This window comes from Nicrophorus vespilloides, unplaced genomic scaffold, assembly GCF_001412225.1.
Source record: "Nicrophorus vespilloides isolate i.1.1-1 unplaced genomic scaffold, Nicve_v1.0, whole genome shotgun sequence".
NCBI classification, from domain to species: domain Eukaryota; kingdom Metazoa; phylum Arthropoda; class Insecta; order Coleoptera; family Silphidae; genus Nicrophorus; species Nicrophorus vespilloides.
In genome coordinates, this window is record NW_017096318.1 from 1 (window position 1) to 15,552 (window position 15,552).

Below are 15,552 nucleotides of genomic sequence, written 5' to 3' on the forward strand. Positions count from 1 at the left end.
CAATGAAATGTAAAAACACTGCATTTTCGAGCATTTTTTAAACTTTGAACACAAATTACAGCCAAACGGCTAAAACCACAGTTCTCGAGAAAATCAATGAAATGTAAAAACGCATTCTCATAAATTATAGGTAAGGATAAGAGAACAGACTCGCTTTTTAGGTACATTTGGTTGTCTACATTGGAAATTTAATATAGGTAACCCAATAAACAGATGTAGGTGTGGTTTATTGTGATTTGAAATTGTTTCATAAATATTTTTGCTGCTTTCCATGTTAAATATATAATTTAAAAAAATAATAATAATTAATATATTAAAACATATTTTTAATAATTTTGTTTGTATGTTTGTTATTGTATAATGTACTGGTCATCGACGCTAGATGCCGCACTCAACTTTCGTTGACTATCGCCTATACTTTTGCTTCACTGAGAGAGGAGTCATTCTTTGTTCCTAGAAAATATTTGATAAAATTCACCTTCCCTCCTATTGTTTACTCGATACTGATCGAGTTTCGTTGCTCACATATTTCCTGTAACATTAGCCTTTGTCCTCGCATCTATATAATATCATCGTCATATATTACTGATTGCTTTGTTTGCAATTCTTCAAGACGCGACGATCTTCGTTTACAAGAACGAAATGGAAGAAGTCCAAAGCAAACAAAATGGATCTAGCAAATCTGTTGATGAGCGAGATGCTTCCGGAAGCTCGAGGTATGTTTTTACTTGATTTCTTTATTAAAATTATTACTTAATCATATGTACTCTCAATAGTTCTGTCTACCAAGAAAAAGTGGCTGTTGCACCTACATCGAAAGATGCAACTCATTACCGGATGAGTAGCAACATGAGAGGTCATGCTGTGATATTCAATCACGAGCACTTCAAAATATCTGGCCTGAATTCTCGGAGTGGAACGCAGATGGATTGTCTCAACTTGGAGTCTATGATGAAAGAGTTGGGATTTTTAGTAACAGTCTGTGAGAATTATGAATTCAATCAAATCAAAATGAAGATTACCGAATGTGAGTTGATATCAATGCAATTGATTGTTTAAACTATGAATAATTATTTGCAGTGGCAAGAGAAGATCATACAAATTATGATTGTCTGATGATTATTGTCTTATCACACGGTGAACACGGTATGCTTTACGCTAAGGATGTTATCTATAAACCAGAGCTCCTGTGGACTCCATTTGTTGCTGATCTATGTCCAACATTGGCTGGTAATATGTTTTTGTGTTATATGTATGTTTGCTAATATTAAAATCGGTTTACTCTTCTATTTTAGGTAAACCCAAGTTGTTTTTCTTCCAAGCTTGCCAAGGTGATAAACTGGATAGTGGTATTCACATGATAAGGACTGAGACTGATGGACAACCCCCGAACCATTTCAGGATTCCATCTCAGGCCGATTTTCTCTTTGCCTATTCAACAGTTCCAGGTACTTCTTTTGACTCTACTAATTTTTGTTTAACAATTTGTTAAAGATTGACCAATTCCAGGTTATTATTCTTGGCGCAACACGACTCGCGGTTCTTGGTACATGCAGGCCCTTTGCGAGGAGCTGAAAGAGAGCGCCCACAAGTACGACCTCCTCACCATACTGACGTTCGTCAATCGTCGCGTCGCCGTCGATTACGAGAGCAACGTTCCTGACAAAGTTCATATGCACAAGCAGAAGCAAATTCCTTGTGTAACCAGCATGTTGACCCGTTTAGTTCAGTTCAACCAGCTAGGGTAAATCATAACAAACCAAACAAGTCGGATTCTTTATCCGAAACTCCTCTTAAACACTTTTTAAACTTCTTTTTCCATATTTAGACTCAATTCGTAAAATTTATCTTTAATATGTAAGAGAGAGAGAATTAAGAAAATTGAAAGCTTCAAGTACACGCACAATTTCTTAGTATCTTGATAATTTAGTGAAGATATGTATTTGAAAAGTATTAGCAATATTCTGTTTTAGATCTAATGTGACAATCGATTGTAACCGAGAAAACGACGCTAAAACTGCCGATAGTTCTAAGAGTAAAAGGAATTTTTTCACTTCCATGTTCGGCACGAAAAAGAACTACAGGGTCAATTAACCCGAAAAAGCCGTGTGTTTTTTTTAAACAAATTATATATTTAAACTAAGATTTTAAAACTATTTAATATTTTATATATGATATTGCATTTCACTATGAAAAATGCCGTTTTTCTTGATCTCTTTATAATATACAAATTTAATACTTCAAAGAAATTGTGATGGACTTTTGTAACTTAATTATTATTAATTTTTTTTTAAATGAAACAATTGCCATTTCAGTGTAGATGACATTGATGTTAGAACAAAATATTACCATATAATTTAGATATAATTGTATTTGTTCCATTAAAGGATTGCCGACGAAGATTGTTATATATTTTTGTACAATGTTTGTTTTTTTTTTTCCATTGACTATTTTGTATTGATCTTGTTATTGGAAATCCATTATATATACACTTTTTTTTATACATATTTACTTACTTTATATATCTATGTTGAGCGCAGTAATAAAGAATTTATTAAGAAAAACATAAAACTTATCAACTTTATGAACTAATCTGTTGCACCTTTTACACATTCAAAGTAATAGTAAACATAACTAATATAATAATTAAAATCAGAAAGTCCGTAAACCGAAATTAACCGAATTTTTAACTGAACTGTAACCGGAACGAAAAATTGTTCAATTGAAAACTCGAAACCGGTACAAAATTAATTTCGGTTCGACTCTGATTAAAATACATGTAATTATGCAATTTCATTTGCATCAGAACTAAAAAATAAATAAATATTTCTATTTGCTTAAATGAATAATAGAATATAACTTGTAACATTAGCAACTACACTATTTTCTTTAATTTAATTAATTTTTTTAAAAATTTGTTATGAATAGTTTAAAAGTATATTTTTCAATACATGAATTTAGTTAAGTTTTTTGACTATTTAATATATTATTTAATCAATTAGACTTAAACTATATAAATTTGCACTTCTATAAGAAATTATTACACATGTAAACTGTATTTTACTCATGAATTGGATTCAAATCTACCGCCTTTTCTTGTAATTGCTTAGAGGTCGCTGTGATCGCAGAAATAGTTCAGTTCGAAAGTGGAGCCGCTAGCGGCGCTCTTTTTAGTGAAGTGAATCAGCTAGCAAAATGGTACGTAAATAAATCCTCCTTTTTCTGCATCATCCGTTGAAATTTGGACAAAAATCCAGCGAAACTTGCTGAAACCAAGTGCGTTTCTGGTGTCGCATCAGTTATTTCCACAAAATTTGATTGAATTATTTCAGTTTTCACCGAAACTGTAAACATGGTAATACTTGTGTACACATAACCTCTGTGCCATCAACGAACGAACGTTTTGTTTGGGTTTTTTCCTAATGTAGTTTATTTATTACCGAATTTCACTCACGAAAGTCCGGTTTCCTGATTCACCCGTTTTTGGAAATACTAAATTTGTTTACATTTCAACTTCCTATATTTTTGTCCATATTTTGATAAATATTGTTTTTTTTTTGTTGTTATTTACTGGTACTTTTCATATATTTACCAGCATTTTTAATTATGGTAAAAAAATGCTTTACTTAATATATCTTAGTTGTTGGGATGAAACTAATAGTCTTATTGTATTGTGTTTTTAGAGTGAGGGAACTTTCACAATACGCACCCGCAAGTTCATGACCAACAGGTTGTTGTGTCGCAAACAAATGGTTGTGGATGTAATCCATCCCGGACTTGCTACTGCCAAGAAAGTAGATGTCAGGGAAAAGTTGGCTAAGATGTACAAGGTAAGCATTGAGACACATCATCGTAAACCAACTTAAAGCAAGATCTTAGGCTGGCTTGTGCAGCCAAAACAAGACCAGTGTGGTTTCCTTGCAATAGTAATTACAGACCCTTTATCACTAATGCAGATGACATTATTTACGTTTGCGTGTATTGAAAGGTTATGTGACAAACATCCACATTTATACATCAACTGTGTTGGACAGTACTGAGGACATTTTCAATAAAATGATGTGTGTTTTAGGTAACTCCAGATGTTATCTTCGTCTTCGGTTTCCGCACGAACTTCGGTGGCGGCAAATCGACTGGATTCGCTCTTGTCTATGACACCTTGGACTTGGCCAAGAAGTTTGAACCAAAACACAGGTTAGCTCGTCACGGTCTCTTCGAAAAGAAACAGGTGACCCGCAAGCAGCGCAAGGAAAGGAAGAACAGGATGAAGAAGGTCCGCGGCACGAAGAAGAGCAAAGTTGGAGCGGCTTCCAAGAAGGTATGATGAGAATATTTAATTTAACTCGCTGGATTCCTTCTCTAGTGTTGGTACTTTTTTTATACTTATTTGTTCCTTACAGGGAGGCAAATAATGAGATGGTATTGATTTCATTTATACCTAAGTCTAGGTATTTACAATTTCTTTGGTGATTTTAGTTTGCTATCCTATTGTCACTAATGAATTGATGAATCCCTGTTTTCTGATTCCTTATAATAGTTTTTCTTTGCTATTTATGTTAATTTGGTAAATGCAAGCTCTTAGGCTGGTTTGTGCTATTAAAACAATTCCAGTGTGGTTTCCTTGCAATATTAACTACTGAACCTTTATCACTTATCCAGATACTATTTAATCTGTTTATTAAGGAAGGATTTGTTACATAAAGAATCTATTAATTTCTTGAATGAATTTTATCTTTGTTTTCTTAATACAATTAATATAAATTTTTGTTTAGTTATTGAATTACGTTACTAATTAATGTTTTTTTCCTGTTGCAGTAAACTTGGGCAAATGAATGAAGCTGGTACTTGGTCGTTGCGCGTTTTGCGTTTATTGTCTGTGACTGTAATTGCACTTTGCGCAATGATGAAACATCTGACGAGTGCCATCAAGGCGGACATCTCATTTTCGTTCCAAAATTTTGTAAATTAAGTAAAAAAATAAAAAATCAAAAAAAAAATGTACAAGCTTTTATTTCTACAACTTTGCTTATAATTATTCCTAGTGTGGATTATTCATCCATTCGATATCATTGGTAACATTACTTCGATGATGAAACTGTCTCAGTTTCTCCGTTTATATCGATCAAATGATTATTCTTTTTGCTTTCATCTTGATATCCAGCTGAAAATATGTAATTGTTAATTGCACTTATAATTTAAGTAATTAGTGTGTTTATTGGGTTGCATAGTTGTTGAATATTGGCTCCATCTATGGGTTGGTGTTACGCAGCCTTCTAGTTTTGTTTTAATCAATAGTTATGATTCTTAATGTTATATAAGAGAATATTTTAATTAGTTTATGATACGCATTATATAATTCCGTTATATAATTTTATTTATTATATAATTGAAACTTTCATTAAAAAAATATAATAATTAATTACGAGTTTCTTAATGCTGAATACATGTATTAAGTAACACCACAAAACGTAATTATATGAAAGTCAGTGTATATGGGTCAAGTCTTTTCATCCGAGCGTTAAGATTTGTAAATATTAAAAAAAAAGCTGAAAATCCACCATAATAAGTTAAGATTTTAGAAATAGTTAAAATGACTTTACTTTAATATCTGTTACTAATGATGACTATGTAGTGTACCGAAACGAATTCGTTTGTAATTCACTTAGAATTGACTTACTCATGGTTGTCGAGCGGTCGAAGCACTTTCGGATGTGACCGATGTCCATATTATTATTCTTGTAATGCTGCATAATTGTTTCTTGTATTGTCGAGTCGACAAGTCCCGGCCCATTTTCCTGCAAATTATTTAGCGTACGCGTTCAGAATACAAAACGATTTCGAACTTGAAACGGTCCGCAAAGTTGGCTCAATGAAATGTCAAGACCTCAACACACATCCAGTTTCTGCGTTAAGCATTAAAAACGATCCACTCTTTTATGGACGTAATGAATGAAATCTGTTTTAACTTACTTTGGATTTGTTTACTAAGCACTCGTAGAATTGGCACTGGGAGTAGAAGATAATTAAGATATTGATGAAGATGTTGCTGTTGTTGTTATTGTTACCTCTTTGAATGAATCATTGATGAAATAGTCGGTCGCTTCTTTGGGGGATGTCACTATCTGGAATTTCAACTCGACTGGTGATATGAGTTTGCCGTGCATCGCGATTGAAACGCTACGTTCTTGGGTCCTTTCCAAACACTCGGCCTCGATCTTGAGGATGTCCTCGATCTCCTGCGCCTGCAAAATCCTTTTGTATTACTATCGTTTCATCTTGTTGGAAAGCTTAGGCTTACGGAGAGGAACGGCAACAGCAGTAGCAGTATTCCGATCAGCATGATGATGCCTCGCGCGGATCAAGAAGTTGTGTGATAGCTGGAAGGACTTTTGTTCGGCTTTTATTAAACGCTCGCATCCCGCAGGCCAACAGATTGGTCTAATATGTAAATAGCCATTATACTCGCAGATCGGTAATTACATTTGAGCAATTTTCCATTTACATCTCCTCATTATGCGAACTGCAATTCGTCGGAGGGATAAACGCACAGCAATTAACTGAATTGCGGTAACGCGAGCTGCGAATCCTATTGCTTTCCTCCAACAAACAATAAGGCGAACTTATGTAATCATTTTTCCATCACTTCATTCTAAACCTAAACTATTTATCTTCAAATATTTAGTTCAATAATCTTAACTCAGGTTGAACATTTAACACTAAAGATAATTAATATCGACCTCGCGAATACATCAAATCACCCAAGTCCTAATTAGTCGTTACATAAGTTCATTAATCGTGTATAAAAAACCAAAGTAATTACCACCACCACCACATCGCAATCTGAGAATCACGTAACATAATTAATGACTAAGTCTTATTTGGTTACATAAAAGAAAACACATATTAAAGTAACTTGATTGAAGCGCGCGTTGATTACAAGTTTCGTATATCCGACGTAAACTTAAGTATTGTTTATCAGACATCAAACCAATTTGAATTGTTGCAAGCATAAAGACAATTACGATTTTTTTATTTGTTGTAAATTTAATTTACAACGAAACGCGAAGATTACCAGTTTCAATGTGGAATCATTGCGTTTAAGATAATTGTTCTGGAGTTTGGCCTATAATTTAAATACGTTTCCCACTGGTATTATTGCGTTTTCTTACGCAAATTTTATGTATTTATAAAATAATTCTATAATTTTATATACAAACATCTGATATTAATTCAAGTTGTAATCAATGCATTGCGGATGGTAAAAATAACAAAAAAAAAACGTTCACAATGAGAATATACTTTTACCATTTAACAACAAGAAATGAAGCTAAATATATGTGAAGAAATTAGATTATAAATAATTGATGTAAGTTCATAAAACATGTAAGTTTTTAAAATAAGCAATTATTTTTTGAAATTACTCAAAGATACAGTGAATAAGTGCACTTTTACCTCCAACATAAATTTGTTCTCATTTCTTAAAACAGCGCTTCCCAAATTGTGGGTCTCGGCAAGATTTGACTAAAGATATATTTTTGAGATTTAATAATAACAATTTGAAGCTTTTTTGTTGGATGTTTCACACATATTTTTGTCGATATTGCCGCCCCCTCACACATTTTTTTAAAATATAGATTTAGTTTCTAAAAAGTGTGTAGCAATGTTTAAAAGTTTAGGAACTGCTGTCTTCTTATATTTAACATTTTTGTTATATAATCAACTTTTTTTCTGAAGAAAATTGATTCTGCTTATATAACGAATTCATTCATTGTAATTATAATTACTACATGAAATGATCTAAAAGTTCCAGTTGAGAAACCTTCGAATAATCATTGTTGATTGTTGAAGCAGAAACAAAATTCAATTGCTATAATAAAATCATGTATAATTATGATATACTTTACTAAATTCCAAACATTGATAGGGTTTAAGAAAAGTCACAGTTTTCGTTTGCAAGAAAACAAAAAGGTTGTAATAATTTCAATTGTAAAATTGTATTGTTTTTAAAACTTTTTTTACATAGATTTCTATTGAATATGATTGAGAGTTATGTATAAAATGCGGAACTGATTGTATACAGGATGAACTGAAGAGGTATGCATGTTATTATGAATAAATATTGCATTTATTTAGTTTTTTTTTTATTAGTAAACTCGATTTGGTTTGCTGTGAGAGCTTGAGCGAAACGATTTCCACTTCATCCGAATAGGAAGGTTTTAATACTACTCCGTATTAATCCACTTAAGAAATCTCTGCACCAATTCCAGGACGAATTTAGCGGCACGATCCATGAAGCCCTCCTGCTTCGGCGTAACATCCATATCGTCCATACCATCCAGTTCCCTTCTCATGTCGTCTTCGCTCTGCCTCTTCTGCAGCGAATGCCCTTCCACCCTGAACCTCTCCATCATCGAAGCGATCTCCTTATCCTCGCTAACGAACTGCGAGAACTTTGCCATCAGCTCGTCCTCGCTCATATCGATCAACTGCTTAACACCGGTCGGAGCCTAAAAGACAAACAACAATTCAAACCAATCCAGATATTGAAGTTAATAATGAACTCTCACCGCTTGCGACGTGAAGACTTGCAGAGACACCAGAAGCACAAGAGCGCACGTTAAACTTCTGCGGTTCATCTTGCTGCCGGTTATCCTTGCTGCGTCGAAACTCTGGAACTGTTTGCGGTAGGGAGCCGCGAATCCGAATCGTTTTATACCATCCACCACGTAATCCCGTAACCCTGACAGTGATTGTTAACTCGTTCCCACTAATAATAACATTTAGCAAATTACAGCGTTTGTTAAATAACAACCGGACCGATGCTTCTTCCGGTCCTCGCATGTGTTTTTTACACACACATTTTTTTTTACATTGGGATGACATTGAATTTTCCGCGGAAAAAGCAGAAGCGTGGAAATTGCGATTAGCCGGAATCGATTTGCATAGCACATACAAAAAAAATCAATTCGTAGAATCATCGAATTCAGCACGGCCGTGTAAGTCATCATTACTTTTTTTTTCTGTTATTGATTTTGAGTGTTTTTAAGGGCGAAAACACGTCCCTTCACTTCGGACATGGATTATTCTGGACAATGAATTTCCGAGTGATTGATTGACGATCAGTTTGTGACATGGACTTGGCTTTTGGGAAAAGTTCGATTAAATCCAGGTAAAAAAAAAACACGAAATTACACGTAGAGAACGTAATCCCATCTTCACGCATTTCGAGACCGTCGAAAAAGAGCGTTAAAAGAGAATTCAACAGGTGGATTATGGATGTTGCGGCTTCAAAGAGATCTTCAATTTTTAGAAGTTGCACAATCTTACTGAAATACTTATACCCAATAAGAATGAACATAATCTAAAAGCTAATGAAAAAGAAACGTTTTAGATGATTAAATCTATATCAAACTTATAAATTAAGATTGATGACTCATCTTTTGTAATGAGATTTTCGAACACACAATTACTTTTTTTGTGTGTGTTTATGTATTTCATTCTGATCACCGCAATTATTTGCACGCGAAAAATAATTAATTGGAACGTGCATAGAGCCGGTACTTACACTGGATCCAGCCTACACGCCGTTCGATTACACTAATTAGCATACATTGTCCGCATAACAGCCATAGGTTTCCATTCAAGTTACGTACGTGAGGACGTAAATCATGGTTATTTCATTAACTCGCATGTAATCTACCTCAAATTTACCAAAAAGAAAAAAAACATAAAGATAATAACAATAATTTCAATACATTTTAGTGTATATCTCGGTAACTACTTTAGGTAGATTAAAAATTGTAAATGCAGATTAAATCTAAAACTATTGGCTTTAAAATGAATCAAAATTTTGTTATTTTTATCATCTGATTTTCGCTTGAAAATAATTTTTGTAACTGCTCTGGATTTTAATGTATTTCTCGAAAAATATCAATGGTATATAAATGCTTAAATATGCTATTTCATTCTAAACATATAGGGAATAAAAGTCATGTTAAAGTTTACTTATTACTCTACTGGTATTTGCGCAGTACGCTTTTAAATAATCGAAAAAATATTGATCTCAAAAAAAGCAGTGGTTTCTCATATTTTGGTTTGTCTCTCGAAGAGTATCAATTGCAGAATAATATCTAAATATGCGTTTTAAAGCTAAAACTGTAAGCTATAATATGAACAAAACTTATCTTCTGATTTTTTCGTTATAAGCTGTTGAATTTATATTTAACAACAACACATTTTTTACAATCATTGTCCTCACATTTCCAGTTGTTTCTCCAAAAGTAACAATGCCATATTAATGTTTGAACGTGTTGCTTGAAGCTAAATGTATAGAGAATGAAATTCATTCAAAAGTTTGTTTCTATCTTTACGCTTTTTAAAGAAAATTACATATTTTTTTGACTTTCTTATTGTAATCAATGATTGACGTTTGGTCGTAACCCATCATTGAAAAATGTTGTAATTACCGAATTACAAATTGATAAAGCAGTGTTGAAAATAAGCGAAACGTGGGTGGATTTGGGTTTTGCATTCACTGAGTCAGACTTGAATAAAAACGTAAAATAAAAATGTGGAACGTTCTGCGGTTATTTATTTTCCTCTCAGATTGCAATCACAATTGTGATGTTAACACAATGTACGGGTGACACACACGGGTGACGATAGTGATGCCATCATCATCTCCTTCCATCCTTTCATCGTCCTGACGCCAGTACACAAGTACATTGATGGGACAGAGATTTGAATTATTGTTGTTGTTACATCAAATAGGAAATGAACGGATACATAATTACCGGTGCGAAATACGTTCGTATTGACGTCGTCCTGGCAACAGCATCCATAATCGGATTCCATGGTAACAAAGTTAAATTTTGTAAGAGGAATCAAAAGTTGAGTGTTGATTGAAAACCTAAAAGCTGCGTATTTTAAGTGTGAAATTTAGTTCACAAAGGATTAAAGTGAATCAAAGTTGAGAGCATCCTTTCCACATCGGGATGTGTACGAAGCGACAATGCACTTACGTTTCCTCCTTTTTTCTGTTTCTCTCTGCGAGATTGGAAGTCAGAAGTTGTTGACCCTTGCGGAAATTTTGTATTCGCAATTAATACTGCTGCTTTAATCGAAGTGCGCGACTTGGATTCGATTAAAATTGCAAATTGGTTTTTCAGCGCGTCGTGCCCTGCGAATTAATCGAATCTTATGGGAAAATTGCAATTTGCTTTACGTTATGCAGATTCTATTCAGCCATCTCCCACGCAATTCCGCACATATCTGCATGCGAATGTGTCAAGAAATTGTTGTTTAATTGAAAATAAAGACAATAAGGACTCTCGATTAAATAAAGTCTGCACAGTTTATGGTATATCAAGGAAATTATTTATAGTAGATTAAAAATTTGAAACTAAAACTATTAAGTTTGTAATGAAAACAAAATATAGATTATTTCCACACCTACTGGTTTTCGAGTAAAAACATTTCAAATTTTAGTGTATATCTTGAAATCTACCTAAGGTAGATTAAGAATTGAAGTGATAAATATTGAATATGTAGATAATAGATGTGAATAATTAGAAATTAGTGCGAACATTCTCGCGTCTTTAAAGCAAATTGACAATATAAGTACAAGCACTTAGCATATCGATTTCGCTCGCAACCAGGTTCAATTATCACACAACCACCTAGAAACACAATTCTCCGCACTTTGCAAGTGGAAATAATGAAAAAAAAACCTAATAAATTCATTAAACTAATCATTCAATTCAATTAGGTTTTTCACATGTAAATTTTTTTCTCATTTCCCTATTGTTCTTACATTTCAGTCAGTTCAATGAAAGCGAGATGAAAATGAATGATTGAAATAGTGATGAATGCCGAGAGATAGAAACAAAGAGAACAGTGCGAATCGATCATCTCGGTTACATAAAATTTGCGTTGGAAATGTGCGAATCTGATGCAATTACGTGCGCATTATTCAAATATCAAACGGCGCTGAAAGATGAAACCTCGGATTAAATCCTTTATTTGCAAGCGCATACTTCTTTAAGTAATGCTTATTAATCCGAGATAAGAGTTTTATTACATGCTCGATTGTTGTTTCAATTCTACGGTTAGAGATTATTAAGATCATTTGTATAAAACTTTGCCTCAGTGGGCCGCAATAAGTGCATTTCGGTAACGGTTTTTTTTGTGTGTGTGTTTCTATTATTATTGGGAATTCTCTGCTTAGAATCATCGTTCTTTATAATTCGGTCTTTGTGGTCTCCTTTTCATAGATTTCGAACCCAACCATTTCTCAAGTAGTTATTGTCATCTGCACATTCATGCATTACAAAATGAAAATTGTAAGACTTTTAAACCAGATTTATTGCAGTATATTTTGTAGTATTATTTGTAGCTTACCATCTATTAGATGTTAATCATGTTCTGTTGCTTTTTGTTTGTATCGAAAAGTAATTTACAAGCAGCAAATTCAATTGGTGTAACAGTAAAGATATAAAAGTCTGCAGGGAGTTGTTTACGTTCTGCTCCCTTCCATAATTCACCCTGTATATTACCACTGCATACTAGATGGTGTATAGTACTAGTAGTAGTAATATCTCCGGGAATCCCACGCCCTTTTTGACCTACTAAACGCGCCCCATTTGTAATTATGATTTGGTGAAAAACCTCGTAACCCACATACCTACTTCACCCTTTCGTTTAATTAAAAATTATATATATATAACGATAACATTGTTTCAGTTTACAGATTTAATTTCAGAATTAATCGAATTTCTTTGATAAGTGAACAATAGTTTGTTTTAATAATTAATTAGATTTTTACTTAACAAATAAACTAATTACAAAACGATTTTGTTGTATTATGTGAAGGACTTAAATCATTGATATTGCATTGCACGCGAACTCTGATAACAGTAATTGAGATACGTTTAATGACACAGATTGCATTATCTATTTTTTTTATTGTTGAGATTTTTATCAAAATACTAAAAATACTTAAAAATTTTGTGGTTCTTGTCGATTAGAAATAGTTTATCAATGATTCATTATAAATTTAGAATTTTAGAATATTGCAATTATTACAACTTTTTAGAAAATGTCTCTGTTATTATTTTTGTAACATTCTAATTGTAAATGATTATTAATTGAAAGTATATTTTTTTCATTGATTTTCTTCTCGATTCATTTACTTAAACACGATAGAAATTACTTGAATTTATGTGCAAAGTTTCTTCATTGTTCAATTTTCTTGATTATTTTAAGAAACTCATAAAGCACTTGATTTGCATTATTGTGTAAGTCGTTTGGAAATATAAATTTTCTTTTTGATTAATGACATTAATTACTAATGTATAATTTATGTTCCATTCAGTATTCTAATAGCAATAAAACTTTATTCTGAATGAAACAATGAATATATGGGATGATTCTTGTAGTATGTTACTTTTTTTTTTGTATACAATTTATGAATCAATACGCGTAGTAGGATGAGGAGGCGCTCCGTTTTAATCCTGCAAAGCTCTGACCCGAAAGAATGGCCCGAATCCCGGCCAATCAATGAACCCGACAAAATTGGGAACGGTCATCGCATCCTCGGCTGCGTCGCGACTTCTTTTTCTCCTCTTGGTTTCGCCGATTCTTACAGTTTCTTTACTTTTCGGCAGAAGAGAAAGAGCCACAGCCAGGAGATCTCATCCTCGTTTCGCGTATATGCAAGAAGAGTTTTGATACCACTGCGTGCGTTTCGCTTTACGTAAGTTGCGCACGTCTGCGGCGTCGCTGCAAGCTGCGACCTAGGTCGAACGATTCGGATCCCGTTGGACCCCATGTAAATAGACAGAGACGGGTAGATCGACGCAGTTCGTCGCGACTTTACGTAACGAATTCCTCGCCTCTGTTGTCACTCACTCATGCACTAGCTGGGAGACGGTGCGGTCGCAGCGTGTTCCACATACTCATACACACTCAAACACAATCTGCTGTTGCTCTTCACAAGTTCATCATCAATTGAAGAAACTGATCCAAACTAAAAAAATAAATAAATTATTGGTTGTATCTTTATTTTTTTTCGTTCGAAACAAGTGTCCGGAAGTCGCAGAGAAGTGTAGTGTAATGCGTTTTGTGCTGTGCGAAGAGTTTCCGGTTTGGTTGGTCTGATCGGCGGAGATGGCTCTTGGAAACGGGAGCGCGGCCAACGGGGGTGTAGCTCAAGAGAAGGCCCCCGTCGTCAATGGGACTAATATGGAAACGTTGCCTAGGCAAAGCAAGCAGGTAAAGAAGACGACGACGATTAGATCATTTCACACGCGCGCATTATTTCACCTATTACTACGATAATAGTTAAAATAACAGCTGCATTTACCTGGGACACCCCACAGTTGTTGGTTGGGGTGTCCTCGATGAGCAGCTGTGAAACCATCGAACCGGTGGACGAGGGTGGATAAGTTAGAACCGTACCGTTGCAGGAAGTCGCAGCAGGACGACGAAGAAAGAGGTCGCAATTTTTGCCACTCGGTAATTGAACCGTTTTTGGGTGGCGCGTCCGGTCGTGTCTCGTGTTTTTTCAAATTAATTACCGCCCGGAAACACACATTGCTGCGAAACGGCGCACAATTACTTTCAATTGATTGAGCATTAATCAACAAATCGCCTCGTTCAAACTACCTTCCACTTCTCCCATGGGAACCCGATTAATTGGAGTTTATTGCATAAACGTCATCACTTAGAACTCGCTGCTTCCATCCCTCCCTGTCTGCACGATCCTCCTTTTATCACTCACCCTAATTCGAAATACAGTGGAACCTCTCTTAACGAATTAAATTACGTTAATACTTTCCATGCCGGAGCAAAAAAAGGATAACTAGATTTTGCTTTTCATATCTATGGTTCTTTTTATTCGGAGACATGCAAGTGTTATTAAATTTTGCACAAAAAGAAACACAAATAACATGTCTGAACGCAAGTTTGGAATTTTTTTGATCACAAACAACACTAAGATGCAACTAGAATTACCACTAACACTAGGAACTGTTTTCCAATTTACACACGGTGAAGTGAGTTTATATTTGTTTATATTACTTGTATCAATTCGGGGACTTCCACTTCATACTTTTAATATTTGTTTTAAAAAAAAAAGCGTACAAAGATAATAAAGAAAATCGACAATCCAGGACTTCTCTTCTCATCGTCACTCGTTATGCGAAACAATTCATTTCGCTCGTTAAGCGAGGTTCCACTGTATATATAGAAATGAGTTTCGTCCATGATCTTAATGAAGAAACACTTGCTTTCTGCTAACGTCACGTCAATTATTTACAATCTATTCACAGTAAATGACAATTGATAGAATTAACAAAGCGCACTGCGATAACGTCCCTTAGTTACATAATACGGGTATTCATCGAACCTAAAAGGTAGATTCAAAGATAGTTTCATTGAATTATGAGCTTTCATAAAGATGTTAAAAATTGTGTTCATTCTTTGATTGATAATGTAACTTTGTAAAGTTAAAAACGTTAAAAATTTGAAATAAAATTATATTTTTATTGAAAA

General features: G+C 34.0%; 4 protein-coding genes across 7 annotated transcripts; 2 read left to right on the forward strand and 2 right to left on the reverse strand.

Annotated features, from left to right (window-relative positions):
- The first annotated feature begins 415 nt into the window (after positions 1-415).
- On the forward strand, positions 416-2,534 carry LOC108556664 (caspase-1-like). The gene is made up of 6 exons (XM_017912866.1): positions 416-716; positions 777-1,027; positions 1,081-1,230; positions 1,296-1,448; positions 1,510-1,744; positions 1,974-2,534. The coding sequence occupies exons 1-6, from the start codon at positions 643-645 to the stop codon at positions 2,092-2,094; spliced, it is 984 nt and encodes a 327-aa protein (XP_017768355.1). The 5' UTR covers positions 416-642; the 3' UTR covers positions 2,095-2,534.
- A 588-nt stretch (positions 2,535-3,122) lies between these two features.
- On the forward strand, positions 3,123-4,997 carry LOC108556666 (40S ribosomal protein S24). 4 transcript variants are annotated; one of them, XM_017912868.1, is made up of 5 exons: positions 3,123-3,198; positions 3,684-3,830; positions 4,073-4,318; positions 4,401-4,448; positions 4,816-4,997. In XM_017912868.1, exons 1-4 carry the CDS (start codon positions 3,196-3,198, stop codon positions 4,410-4,412), a joined length of 408 nt encoding a protein of 135 aa, XP_017768357.1. In that variant the 5' UTR covers positions 3,123-3,195; the 3' UTR covers positions 4,413-4,448; positions 4,816-4,997. The 4 variants fall into 4 exon arrangements, with proteins under 4 accessions (XP_017768357.1, XP_017768360.1, XP_017768359.1 ...); XM_017912869.1 differs by lacking the exon at positions 3,123-3,198 and adding an exon at positions 3,222-3,355; XM_017912871.1 differs by lacking the exon at positions 4,401-4,448.
- On the reverse strand, positions 4,865-6,400 carry LOC108556663. Its single transcript, XM_017912865.1, has 5 exons — positions 6,299-6,400; positions 6,066-6,242; positions 5,971-6,006; positions 5,678-5,795; positions 4,865-5,161 (listed from the first exon to the last, which is right to left on the reverse strand). Exons 1-5 carry the CDS (start codon positions 6,338-6,340, stop codon positions 5,079-5,081), a joined length of 456 nt encoding a protein of 151 aa, XP_017768354.1. The 5' UTR covers positions 6,341-6,400; the 3' UTR covers positions 4,865-5,078.
- Positions 6,401-7,978: 1,578 nt separating this feature from the next.
- LOC108556665 lies at positions 7,979-8,836 on the reverse strand. Its single transcript, XM_017912867.1, has 2 exons — positions 8,568-8,836; positions 7,979-8,507 (listed from the first exon to the last, which is right to left on the reverse strand). Exons 1-2 carry the CDS (start codon positions 8,634-8,636, stop codon positions 8,223-8,225), a joined length of 354 nt encoding a protein of 117 aa, XP_017768356.1. The 5' UTR covers positions 8,637-8,836; the 3' UTR covers positions 7,979-8,222.
- Between the last annotated feature and the right edge of the window lie 6,716 nt (positions 8,837-15,552).

Bases quoted from the DNA above. Each gene is read 5' to 3' on its own strand.
- LOC108556664 (XM_017912866.1), top strand. From the start codon at position 643: ATGGAAGAAGTCCAAAGCAAACAAAATGGATCTAGCAAATCTGTTGAT. The intron at 717-776 runs GTATGTTTTTAC...TACTCTCAATAG, and splicing joins GATGCTTCCGGAAGCTCGAG to TTCTGTCTACCAAGAAAAAG. The intron at 1,028-1,080 runs GTGAGTTGATAT...AATTATTTGCAG, and splicing joins CAAAATGAAGATTACCGAAT to TGGCAAGAGAAGATCATACA.
- LOC108556666 (XM_017912868.1), top strand. The intron at 3,831-4,072 runs GTAAGCATTGAG...TGTGTGTTTTAG, and splicing joins AGTTGGCTAAGATGTACAAG to GTAACTCCAGATGTTATCTT.
- LOC108556663 (XM_017912865.1), bottom strand. From the start codon at position 6,340: ATGCTGATCGGAATACTGCTACTGCTGTTGCCGTTCCTCTCC. The intron at 6,007-6,065 runs GTAACAATAACA...TTCTACTCCCAG, and splicing joins TCAATGATTCATTCAAAGAG to TGCCAATTCTACGAGTGCTT. The intron at 5,796-5,970 runs GTAAGTTAAAAC...AATAATTTGCAG, and splicing joins GCTTAGTAAACAAATCCAAA to GAAAATGGGCCGGGACTTGT.
- LOC108556665 (XM_017912867.1), bottom strand. From the start codon at position 8,636: ATGAACCGCAGAAGTTTAACGTGCGCTCTTGTGCTTCTGGTGTCTCTG. The intron at 8,508-8,567 runs GTGAGAGTTCAT...TTTGTCTTTTAG, and splicing joins AAGTCTTCACGTCGCAAGCG to GCTCCGACCGGTGTTAAGCA.